A 14,058-nucleotide genomic window follows, 5' to 3' on the forward strand; every position below is an offset into this window, starting at 1 on the left:
TATTTGTCAGTTTTATAGTCTAATAAATTGAAAGAAATTGTGTTCTATAGTATAGCTGAGTGAATCAGATAAAAATTTAATCAAAGGCAGGTTGTAAAAACTCTTTGTCTATGAGAACAGCCTCCATTTTTAGTCTTCACTTCACAAAGCTGTGCAACTAGCTAAAATAAAAACACAATATTTGTGCAGTCTGTTGTCTAACTTACAAATTTTGAATTTTCATCGTGATGTCCCCAAATTTGGCCATATACATACAGATGTGCAAAAAATATGGAAGCTTAAGGCATGCTGATATATTTAAATATTAAAGGTTAAGGACTTAGAACAGTCTTTTAGATTTTAAAGTATAAAGTCTGTTTTTTTTTTGCTTAAGGGAAATGGTGGCAAGCATAATGAAGCAGGGAAAGTTGTGTTATGGAGCCTGGGGAAAATGAAAGAGAAAATTTTGAAATCATGGAGGGAAAAATAAAATGATAATCTAGAAATAAAGAAAGTGTTCATTTTATAATTAATTGTGATACAATAAAATAACCATTGGAAACTAAAAGGAAATAATCTTCTTGCATATCAGACTGGCGTTTCCGTTAGTTTTACCCATGTCGGAAATTTCATCTGGCATGGGGGTTTCCAGATGAGTCGCGTGCTGTACAATGGCATGGTAAGGATGACGTAATTTTTACCGTTATGAATGAAGTTGTAATTCATACGCTTTAGTAAGAAAGTAGTTACGGTTGTAATTATATAATATTTCATTGAAAATAAAGATAAAGAATTTAAAGTATAATCGAATATGGTAGAATATGCAAGAAAAAATATCTGACATATGTTTGCGGTTCGGATCGGAATATCCGTCCCTCGGTCACCCGCCCATGGGCGGTAACTCGGCAAGCCTCGTTACTGCCCAATGGGCGGGTCACCTCGGGACGGATATTCCGATCCGAACCGCAAAATATGACAGATATTATTATTCAACTATCTCTCTCTAAATTAAACCAGTCTACAAATGAGAACTAAAGTAACTTTGGCATTAAAACACCAATACTGAGGAACAAACAGTTAGGAACCTGGTCAGATTGAGTACTGGTCACATATGTATTCTATTATCTCTAGTTACAGTGATAATGTTGATAATGACAAGACCAAAATCTTATAATGAGGATAGAGCAATTTATTTCCAATCATGAATCAAGCAATGTAATCTGTCTCATTCTTACCTACCACCTACAATAAACTTTACATCATTACTAGGGATGGCAACTAATACCAAAACTTATATTTGAGTACTCTGTCAATTTTCTGATCAAGTACTTGGTCAAAGTTTATCACACAATATCAACACTGTCTACATGCTACATCCGTTTTCTATTTAAATTCATATAATGTGTAACTACAAAAATGACTGCAAGGGAAATAACTTAGAATAACCAATAAACAAAATAATAAAAATTAAATCACCAATATTAATATATTACATTGTTTTAATTGATGCACCATTTAAGGTTATTAAATATCATAAGAGCTGAATGATGTGACACAGGTCAAACTGTTGATCGCCTCGTTATATTTACGATATCATTTTCACACCTCTGCAAATATGCTTTGATTTCATTTAATAGGTATTTATGAAGATACATGTACATCTCCGAATTGAACTGGTTACACTAATCTTTCTTAATCACAAAAAAAATATAGAAATTATATATTTTTTCCGAGTAATCGAATATTAATTTGTTAACCAGTATTCTGACGTTCAATCGAGGGCTCGGTTAACCGGTTACTAGTTGCCATCCCTAATCTACCAATATACAAAATAATGTAAACACTATTCTACATTGATAAAATTTTCTAAACATTTGTAGAGCTTGGTGGCCATACCCCCATAAAACAATAGCAAGGTCTTGTTTGGCAAAATCTTTAGTTTGAATTTCATTATACAGTGTAAATGACACTTAAAATCTAGAAAATTACTAATATATGCCAGAATATTCAAAAATAGCCCTTATTGCATAATTAGTCATTCTATAAAAATATGGAGATAAATACTGCAACATCATGCAGTCCTTAATTACATGAAATAAGAAAATTACTCCTTGCATTGTGAATATTTTTATTTTCTTAAACATTTTTAAAACCGTTTTCAGGTAAAGGTTTTCTTGAAATATGTTGGCTAATCTGACAGCATGTGGCTCTAACAACCGACAATTTTTAGACCAAGGCAAAACAAGTACAAATGTATATAACAAAGTGTTACCGGAATAACAGTTCAACAGCCAGCTATGACAGTTTAACAGCCAGCTATAACAGTTGAACAGCCAGCTATAACAGTTGAACAGCCACTATGACAGTTGAACAGCCAGATATGACAGTTGAACAGCCAGCTATGACAGTTCAACAGCCAGCTATGACAGTTCAACAGCCAGCTATGACAGTTCAACGGCCATCTAGTTTAACAGCCAGCTATGACAGTTCAACAGCCAGCTATGACAGTTTAACAGCCAGCTATGACAGTTCAACAGCCAGCTATGACAGTTTAACAGCCAGCAATGACAGTTTAACAGCCAGCTATGACAGTTCAACAGCCAGCTATGACATTTCAACAGCCAGCTATGACAGTTTAACAGCCAGCTATGATAGTTCAACAGCCAGCTATGACAGTTTAACAGCCAGCTATGATAGTTTAACAGCCAGCTATGACAGTTTAACAGCCAGCTATGATAGTTTAACAGCTAGCTATGATAGTTTAACAGCCAGCTAGGATAGTTTTACAGCCAGCTATGACAGTTTAACAGCCAGCTATGATAGTTTAACAGCCAGCTACAGGACAAGCAAAATGCCCTGGAATATTTAAGTTATAATCTGAACTGGTATAAGAATGCTCGAGGATAATGGATATTTCATTCAATAATTCACCAGACAAATTTGTTTATCATAGGCATGTGTATCTTGCTGCAGGCTGTATGATTTGTATAAAGTATAAAAAAAATATTAAACAACATTGCTGTATCCAGCCTAGAACTCTTCTCTGTTCTACCCTAGAAATATAAACTTTAAACTACATACATTCCTAACTAAAGAGTCTACTAGAAATATCAAACTACAGTTTATAGCACTCAGTATTCATTTAATTTCCACTTCCCTGTTTATTATATTGGCATGTATTGTGGTTATGACTGCCACATTAAATGACCATTAGAACAAAGTCACAGTCTTCAAATTAATTTTATCTCATTACTATGGGTTCAAAAACCTTCAACACCAAGAAAGAACCTTAAGCAACCAACAAGGATCCTTCTACACCCAGAGGGACCCTACAACACCCAGGAGGAGCCTTTAACACCAATAAGGAACCTTAAATGCCCACCAAAAGGAACCATAAATAACCAAGAAGGAACCTTCAACAACCAAGAAGGAACCTTCAATAACCAAGAAGGAACCTTCAACAACCAAGAAGGAATCTTTAACAACAAGAAATAATCTTCAACACCAAGAAGGAACCTTCAATAACCAAAAAGGAACATTCAACACCCAGAAGGAACCTTCAATACCAAGACGGAACCTTATCACCCAGAAGGAACCTTCAATACCAAGACTGAACCTTATCACCCAGAAGGAACCTTCAATACCAAGACAGAACCTTATCACCCAGATTGAACCTTCAATAACCAAGAAGAAGGAACTTTTGCTTTCCTACATGATAAAGCAGCTATCAAGCTTGCCAATGCAAAGCTGAAGTGCCTAATCAAGATATGTTTATAAAACCTTTTCATTTGACCTTGAAGGTCAACCTCAAAAGTGAAGGTAATATTTCAATATGACATAATATTGGTCTTGACCGTAGAATAACATAAAAGAAGTACAACAATAAGTTTTGTTCCCGACAAGAAAAAAAATTGTATGCCCCAAAAAAGTTCTAAGTGGTAACCAAAAAAAATCCAAAAAAATTAAAACAGTTTATGTAAAACTCGGGGTTTTTTGAAAAATTTCAAAACCCCCTTTTTTAAGCCAATTTTGTTGGGAGGCGGGGAAAAAATTTTTGATAAATGTAATAATGTTCCCATTGTACTATTTTTTTATCAAAACAATTTTTGGGTTTTTCTGGTTATACTAAATAACAAGCATAATTTGTTTTTGGGCTACAGCAATTATCGCGGATGCAAAAAAATAAATTTTTAAAATAAACTAACACATTTCTGGTTTAAAACTTGCTATTCCAAAAATTAAATTTTTCCCCCTTAAATAATAAAATTTTTTAAGAATAAGGGGGAAAAAGAAGTTTGCGGCATTCTTTTTTTTTTTAAGCACCTCAAATACATTTGAGACAGTTATTATTATGGCCTACAGTTGCCTCCTTATGAAAACTCTATGTACAAATTTCATTTAACTTCTATCCAATCTTCCAATATCATATTAATTCCCTTTCTGAACCTTTTTTTAACAACATAAATGCATATAAATGTAAAGATGGTTTTCCTCATAAGGGCTGTTACAGGTACCTTTAATTTACGGTGTCTTTGACATACTTTCATACAGACATACTACACAGTGTAGTGAACCTTTTTACTAAAATACTCAATTTTTCAACTGATGGGATTTGGGAATAGTGACCCTAATAATCTTTTGCTTCACTTTTATGCTATACCCTGTCACCCTCCACCATTTAAACTAAGCCATGTATGAGATTTAAAAATGTTCATTTTATTTCAGGGGCTTTCAGCATTAGTATATGGAATCTAAATAGCTAAAGTAGACATACATGCTGAATATAAACTGGTGACAGTGCATGAGTCAATATTGCACTCGAAGTTTTAAGCTACTGGCAGGCAATAGCCCATTCAAAACCTATTTAATTTGAAAATTATTTAGCTTTTCTGGTTTTTATGCTGACTTTTACATATCTCTTAACATATCTCTCCGATAATAATTATTTTAGCTGTCAAATCTGCCTAATCTTTATTCCTAGATAACTGTCTATTAACGAAATCGGCTTTCCAAGGATAACTAAACAATAATAACCAATTTTTTTTTTAAAAGCGACAGACTACTTTTCCCATACAATTTCTGAATCAGGGTTGAAAGGCAAAGGACCATTAGACTAAATGTCTGATCAACTGTCATGGAGAAATCATTTTGCCAGGGGATCAAACCAGCGACCTCTATATTACTAATCTGATGCTCTCCGTATTAAGCTTACAGGGCAGACATAATGTAGAATTTATTTTCCCATTTTGTACAAAAACAAGAACGTGTTTGTTAAACACAAATGCCCCCGGCTCCGATTCTTGTCAGTAGCAATATTTCAAAAAATGTTTACCCATTCACTCAGTTATGGACAGAAACATTGCCAAAAAATTGTAAACACAAGTCATATAGCTTGACAGAGTCATGGCATTTTGTAATTTTGAAATATTTAAGTTGCCAAGTCATTGCTATGACTTGTGAAGTGATAAATATTCAACTTTATCAAATATATATAAATGTAAGAAATCTATACTTGGCACCCTTGACCTTGACCCACTGACACCTATAGAATATAGCATGCAAGTTATCTTCAAACCAAATATGAAATACACCTGTCAATAACTAAAGGCTGTATGGGCAAAAAATGTTAAAATCTGTTTTGAGCATTGATGACCTTGATCAAACTGACCTCTAACTCCATACAAAGGAAGAATACCATGTAAGTTATCTTCCTACCAAATATGAATTAAATCTGTCAATAAATAAAGGCTGTATTGGCAAAAGTGTAAAAATCTATTTTTAGCACTTGTGACCTTGACCCAACTGACCCCTAACTTATCCAAAGTAAGAATAACATGCAAGTTATCTTCCTACCAAATATGAAATATATCTGTCAATAAATAAAGGCTGTATAGGCAAAAGTGTAAAATTCTATTTTTAGCACTAGTGACCTTGACACACTGATCCCTAACTCAATCAAAAGATAGAATACATTGCAAGTTATCTTCCTATCAAATATGAAATACACCTGTCAATAAATAAAGCCTGTATGGGCAAAAGTGTAAAAATCTATTTTTAGCACAGTGACCTTGACCCACTGATCCCTACCCCAATCAAAAGGATGAATACCATGCAAGTTATCTTTCTACCAAATATGAAATATATCTGTCAATAAATAAAGGCTGTATGAGCAAAAGTGTAAAAATCTATTTTTAGCACTGTGACCTTGACCCAACTGACCACTAACTCCATCAAATTTTATGTTCCTATCAATTATAAATGACATCTGTCTGTAGAATATGGTTAATACATCTGTAAAAATGTAAAAATCTATTTTTAACATTGGTGACCTTGACATTGGTGACATTGACCTTGACCCAAATGACCCCTACCAATACCTAAAGGAGGACCTCCCTTGGCATGTTTGTATTAAACATGAAAGACATCAACCAAAAAATAAATGCTGTATGAGCAAAAATGTTTAAATTCATTTTCTAAACCAGTGACCTTGACCTTGACCCTAGAGACCGCTTACTCCACAAAAAATTAGAGGACCATTAAAGTTACATTTAATAAATTTCATAAAAAACTAAATAGCGACATTTCATTAATAAATTGTGTTTTATATCGACTCCAGGTCTTATTTTGGTGTCCAAACAACCAAAATGAGTTTTATTAACATAAAAATAGGTAACCTCATTGTGGTGAAATGGGAAATACAATTTCTGTTTGCATGAGAAACTCCGCCTTCGGATCATCCGTACATCAATATTAAATCAACAAACATGACTATAAGTGGCAGTCCTAATTTAACGATATATTTCCGCATTGTAACGGATGTTTTCATACAAATTTAATCTTTTTACGAGATTATTACTTTTACTGAACCCCAGGTTTAGTGCACCGTGAAGCTTAAACGGTTAAAGTGTGTTTGCACAAGAAAATATCACATTTGCTGTGTTCCGGATAGCAACTATAAAACTGTGACGTAGCGCATACACGAGCTCATTATAGTCTTCATTTGCATGTTAAAATTCATATACGAACTTTAGTGGTACCGTGGGGTTTCCCGTTTAAAATCCTAATTTATGAACAATATTTGATGAGATTTACAACAATACTATTAAACAGGTTAATAAAACTGTAGAATGTTTGATTTTTAGGCCGACGGCAAAATATTTTCACATATTCATTTAATGTAACTTGAAAGGTTTCCATCTACCAAATATGCAAGATATCATTAAATAAATTAAGAAATTTACGATAAATCCAAAAAAGGGAAATAACTTGGAAATATGGATGACACAGTTATATAACTTGGCAATATCATGTTCTTTGTATTGATAAGTATGTGTGGAAATTATGAAGCCATTAGTATAGATAGAACTTAAGATATTTCCAACTTGCCGTTTTTTAGGTTAACCATTATTCATTTTCTAAGTGCTGAAAAGGGCAATAACTTGGCAAATATGGAAGCCATAGTTATGTAACTTGCCCAGATCATGTACTTGTATTGATTAGTAAGTGTGTAAATACTAAAAGCCATTGTACAGGTAGAACTTAAGAAAAAATCCAACTTGCCGTTCTAGGTTAACCTCGTACGGACAGATGGACGGACGGACGTTCTAACAGGAGAGTAATAATGTGGCTACTCCCATTGTTCTCTCTATTGTTCTTTTTAGCCACACAAATGAAAATAGCCACATAAAAGCATTACGGAATGAATGACATCAAAGAGAAAGAATAGTTACCTATTGTCCCTCTAGCCACATAATTACTCTCCTGTGAGTGCGGATGGACAGACGGACGGACGGTTCAATTACTATATGCCCGGGGGCATAAAAAGAGACAAGGACCGTAGCCTCTCATTTCCATCTTTGTTGACCGAGAGGCGAGACAGTTATTAAACACAAAGTCATGAAATATGGTGAACTAGTTCAATTATATTTTCAAAGATAACAGCCAAGATTTCTTCTGTAATTGCTGCATGTTAATCCACTCATAAAAATTATGATTAAAATTTACTAGTAAGGCGGACTTGACATCTATGGATTCTTAATTATAAACTGGGAATTTTTACTAACCCAAGAGAAAAGTTGTTTTTATTCTGCAGGGGTTGTACTAATTTTGACTAAAAGTCAATGGTAATATCTGCAACTGTACCTGAATTCTGCCGTTGCCTGAAAAGATTCCTGCTCTGTGATTGAAAACACACACAAAGAAAACCCTCTCCACTTCGGAAATAGTTGTCCCTGATGGCCGCATAATCCCCCCTGACCTGCAGTGTCCAGTAATCAATCTGTACTTCTTCCCCGTCAAGCACCACCTTCTTTCTGTACGAATCAGCCTTCGTTGGTTCGAAATCCTCAACAAACTGAAATAGAACATATAAATGTATACATAGGCAGGGATCTTTCTAGGGGGCGATTTCCGCGATTTCTTGCAAAAAAATCCCAAATCTCAGAGAAATTTGTGAAATGAGAGAAAATCTCGCACGGCAATTTAAAAAGCCGGAAAATGTCTAATCACAATCTTAAAGAATGCTAAAAATTACACGAAAATATGATGAAAAATTCACGATTCCCATCAAGAATTTTAATTTCAAATTGTTAATTAATGAAATCGGTGTAAAAAAACTCCAAAAAGCAGTCCAACACTTTGAATTATTTAGCCTAAAATAATTGCCGATCGGAGACCGCAAATTCACTGTACAGAAATACGGTATGTTGGCTAACTTTTATCTCTCTGTAAGTCGAGAATTTACACAAAACACTTTTGATTGATTTTAATAAAAATTGTTAGACACAGACTAACATAAAAATGGACATGTCAAAAACAAATACTGGTAAAATTTGTCTATCAACCACGGTAAATTTTGCCGTAAAGAACAAATTTAAAAATTTTGTTTTACGATTCCTGATGAAATAGCCGATAATAAATATTCTTTTATTGAACAAAAATATTTAATTTTATATAATTGCAATCAGCAACAGCTAGAATTGTGAATAGTTCAGCGGAAAAAAGACAAATATTCATTTGTCACATATTTTCGCGATGTTGTGATTTAAAAAAATACTAAAAGGAAGCTGAGTGTTATTTAAAGGTGTTTTATAACACTAAAAATGATGTTTATGAATAAAAATTACTTTAGTATTGTTTGTATTTGTGGATATGGAGATATTTGTCATTATGTGTTCAGGTCACATATTCAATGAATATTTTTTAATGGAGGGAGGTGTGTGAAGAGAATCATAAAGAAAACAAAATGTAAGGTTATAAAAAATATTCTTGAAATCTCAACAATCACTCCTGTTACAGTACAGTGTTGTCCATTAGGAACATTGGCTGCAATAATAGTTGTAGTAGATATGATATCTATGTATAATTCTTTTATTATTCAGAATAAAGGTGTTATATTTATTATTTTATTATGTTTAAAAAAAAATTCACAAAAGAAAATGCATAGGATGTGTTTAAAAAAGTGAAAACAAAAATCACTGTAATAAACAGAGCTACATTTTCTTATATCCTCATTAGATAAAACAATGTTTATATGTACAGTGATTTTAAAAAGTTAGAAATTTCCATATTTTTAACCTCGCCCATCATGAAAATTAAATCTCTCAAGGAAATCTTATTTCTCTCATTAAAATTTCTCAAATGAGAGAAAATCTCTCACTAACAAGAACCGGTTGAACCGGGTGATGCTCCCCGAGAAGGTTCTGGACACAGGAAAGTATAAAAAAAATGAACAAAGGGCAATTACTCCAAAATTAGACCAGGCTTTGTTTAGGTTCTTGAAGCGTTGCAGTTCTATCCAATTATATCTAGCTACCTACAAAGTTTCATGTTGATATCTCTAATAATTCTCTTTAAAGTAATGTCCAGGACAAAAGTCAAAAAGTAAAAATAAACAAAGGGCAATTACTTCAAAATAAGGCAAGGCAGAGTAATGATTCTTAAGCACTGCACTTCCACCCAATGAGACCTATCTATCTACAAAGTTTCATGTTGATATCTCTTATAATTTTAGAGTAATGTCCCAGACAAAGTTCAAAGTGTCAAAATGAACAAAGGGCAATAACTACAAAAGTAGGCAAGGCAGAGTTACGGTTCTTGTTCACTGCACACCTACTCAATGAGATCTATCTACCTACAAAGTTTCATGTTGATACCTCTTATACTTTTAGAGTTATGTCCCAGACAAAGTTCAAAGTGTAAAATAAACAAAGGGGGATAATTCAAAATTGAGACAAGGCAGAGTTATGGTTCTTGTGCACTGCACACCTTCTCAATGAGATCTATCTACCTACAAAGTTTCATGTTGATACCTCTTATACTTTTAGAGTTATGTCCCGGACAAAGTTCAAAGTGTAAAATAAACAAAGGGGGATAATTCAAAATTTAGAACAAGGCAGAGTTATGGTTCTTGTGCACTGCACACCTTCTCAATGAGATCTATCTACCTACAAAGTTTCATGTTGATATCTCTTATACTTTTAGAGTTATCACCCGGACAAAGTTCAAAGTGTAAAATAAACAAAAGGGGGATAATTCAAAAATTAGGGGCAAGGCAGAGTTACGGTTCTTGTGCACTGCACTTCTACTCAATGAGATCTATCTACCTACAAAGTTTCATGTTGATACCTCTTATACTTTTAGAGTTATGTCCCGGACAAATTTCAAAGTGTAAAATAAACAAAGGGGGGTAATTAAAAAATTAGGCAAGGCAGAGTTACGGGTTCTTGTGCACTGCAAACTTATCAATGAGATCTATCTACCTACAAAGTTTCATGTTGATACCTCTTATACTTTTAGAGTTATGTCCCGGACAAAGTTCAAAGTGTAAAATAAAACAAAGGGGGGATAATTCAAAAATTAGGCAAGGCCAGAGTTATGGTTCTTGTGCACTGCACTTCTACTCAATGAGATCTATCTACCTACAAAGTTTCATGTTGATACCTCTTATACTTTTAGAGTTATGTCCCGGACAAAGTTCAAAAGTGTAAAAATAAACAAAGGGGAATAATTCAAAAATTAGGCAAGGCAGAGTTACGGTTCTTGTGCACTGCACTTCTACTCAATGAGATCTATCTACCTACAAAGTTTCACATGTTGATACCTCTTGTTGTTTCAAAGTTATGTCCCGGACAAGAAAAGGGGACGGACGGACGGACGGACGGACGGAAAGACGGACGGACGGATGGACGGACAAGGCGGCGACTATATGCTCCCCCGAAATTTTTTCGGGGAGCATAAAAATCCTGACCAGAATGATCCCTGCATAGGTATCAGCGGGTTTATCTCCTTTCTTCATCATCACCATCATCTTCAGTAATCCTCACTCTTTATAAAGCAGAATTACATAAACTTTCATGATACCTGGCTAAAACATTTTTGCAAAGAGAAAAAAAAAACTGACTTGTCTAAAAATGTTGGTCATTGACCATTGTTAAAATACACCAGGCATTGTTATAATATATCAGACATTTTTATAGTATACCAAACATTGTTGCATTCCTCAGTTATAACAAAAGCTCACCCTGAACTCTCGGTCTTTGTGAGCTTAAAAAAAATCAAGCTAAATTTACCTCATCATACATAAACTGTAAGGTTAGAGCGGATTTCCCGACACCTCCACTTCCCACCATAATAACCTTGTGTATCACAGCCGGTTGCTGGGCTTTGGTCTTCGACATGACTGTGCTGTTTCTGCTCTTTGGTCGAATACAACTGCAATGAAAACAGTTCATCTATCAGAATCATTTATTAGTATTGTGTTTGGTTAAAGTGGATTGGTCTATTATGGGCACATTATTTCCATATAAAAGCATTTAAAATGCATGTATTGATAAAAAAATAAAAACCACAGAAATGTACCATTTGAATATTATTATAAGATTTTTTAAAAACATTTGTATAAATGATACAGAATATTTTGTTCTTAAACAATTTATTATCAATTTATCTGCTGGATATTGTTATATCGGAAATTTCCCCCAACAATTTTTTTTATTGATATAAATCTCCCCTTTAGGTTAGTCACATAATTGTCAATGTTAAATATTTAAAAATTTAAATTATTTTGGGAAAAAATCGATTCAGTATGGACATAACATGGTGAAGGGGGAGGGAAAAAATATTGGTTTTAGACACAAAGGAAGGGGTCCATTACTCATTTCCCTTTTTTTCTAAAAAATTAGTTGATAGTGGTTCAGGCATCTAATAACAAGACTATCTATCATTGGAAAATGACTATATGGTGATTGGTGAACTATGAAATTGTTTCTCCAGGCTAATGAAAACTGAATGATTGGCAAACAGCTACTTTCAACAATTTGCAGAAACAATCCTTAAGCTTTTAAGTTTAATTTTCAGTGCCTGCTAGTACTAAGTACTGGCTTTAAAGGCGTTTCAGATGAAACTGTCATTCTTATGATTACATATCGTCGATGTATCTAAAATCGCGGTGTATATAAATTCGCGGATTTTGTTTACATTTGGATAATCTCGTAAAATCTCGTCGCACCTGCCCGACAATGATGTAATATTTCTCGCAAAATGTGTCTACATATGTTTCGTGTATCAAACCATCACAAATCACAGAAAAATGGGCAGTTTATTGTTTATTTACTAATAAGTATAAAAAAAACATGATTTTACTTATGCCCAAATATCTACCTTATAAGTAATCCATTTTTATTAACTTAGAAAAGTTTGTCAAACAATTCCCACTTCCGGAAATTTCTTCAAGATGTGAAGGTCAGTCGGCCATGGATGCCTTTTTCCCAAACCGAGGCTATGAATATATTTAATGACCGATTTTGGATACCCATATCAGCTAATGCAAAAAATGTCATTTCCTTCATTTAAAAAATAATTAGGTCTAACTTTAAGCCTATTTGACCAAAATATAATTGACAGAATAACTTTTATGTCATCATCAAACTTTAAGATGTAATCACATGTTTAGATTACAATGTGCAAGCACTTGACCTACTTGAATCTTTTGCCGGAAATGAGGGTCATATGGGGAGATGAAAATCGAATTTATCGCCTGTTTTAGTTTTTTCACTACGTCTTGCATGGTTACAAAATAAAACTGCAAATAAGAAATAGATATAAAAAATCAACATTATACTGAAAAATTGATATTTTCTCAGTTTAAAGTGGCTGGAATTTTTGTCATATGAACTGATTTGACCTACAATGACGTATTTGAAGTCGTCCGCGAATTTACATACAGTTCCAATATGGCGGCCGTCATGACAGACGCTTATTATTTAAAGTTACCACTGACAAATACGAGTGTAAGTTGGTGAAACTTGAACAGACTTGAAATTAGACTTGAAATTGAAAAAGGCAATAGTTAGCAAACATTATGTGTTTAATTTATTATATATCTTTTTTCCACATTATTTCTCACAAATGTGCCTTAAATACCGCGAATATACATCAGTCTAGGATATATTGTCCTAGCTTAAGGTCTTCAGCGTACCCGTTTATATACTATGAGTATGACATGACGTGAACGCTGAAGATAACCCCGTAGGGAAAGTCCACCAATAATCGTGCCAGGAATCTGACACGCTCGTATTTATTCATCGAACATGCCATGAAGTAAAGTGAAGCATACCTTGATAAAACTATATATAATCTGTTGATAAGCCAAGGATGGACAAATAAAAATCTTATTAGGAACAAAAACTACCTAATAGTTTCCGACAGGTAAAAATTTCGGCACTTGGCCGCCATATTACCAAAATGTTTGACCACGTGATTACGAGATTGACCTTTATGAACCCATGTGCCTCCAATATTTTTATACATTACTTTTTTTAAAGATATTGAAAAAGGTGATTTACTGACTTTTATATTCAATAAAATCATATTGAAGAACTGAAAATTTTATGAAAATAAATAAAAACATTATCTTGAATAAAAATATTGAAATCATGTCAACAAAATGTTCTAAATATACATGTAGTACACGACTCTATTCAAATCTGTTCCAGCGAATGATGTCATACGAGGTCTCGCGTGGCACCTGAATGTCATGGCCGACTGTAGTCGGCGTAAATTGATGTTTTACAGTTAAAT

At 33.7% G+C, this 14,058-nt stretch overlaps 1 protein-coding gene across 1 annotated transcript in view; it reads right to left on the bottom strand.

The window, feature by feature from the left end:
- Positions 1-11,726, bottom strand: part of LOC132758422 (ras-related protein Ral-A-like) — a 35,987-nt gene extending 24,261 nt beyond the window's left edge. The window contains 3 exon segments of the mRNA XM_060750098.1: positions 8,122-8,177; positions 8,180-8,332; positions 11,550-11,726. Of these exon segments, the coding sequence (XP_060606081.1) occupies positions 8,122-8,177; positions 8,180-8,332; positions 11,550-11,711 (371 nt within the window). The 5' untranslated portion in view covers positions 11,712-11,726.
- Positions 11,727-14,058: the final 2,332 nt, after the last annotated feature.

This window comes from Ruditapes philippinarum, unplaced genomic scaffold (genome assembly GCF_026571515.1).
Source record: "Ruditapes philippinarum isolate M1 unplaced genomic scaffold, ASM2657151v2 ctg644_1_1_1_1, whole genome shotgun sequence".
In the NCBI taxonomy this organism is placed as follows: Eukaryota; Metazoa; Mollusca; class Bivalvia; order Venerida; family Veneridae; genus Ruditapes; species Ruditapes philippinarum.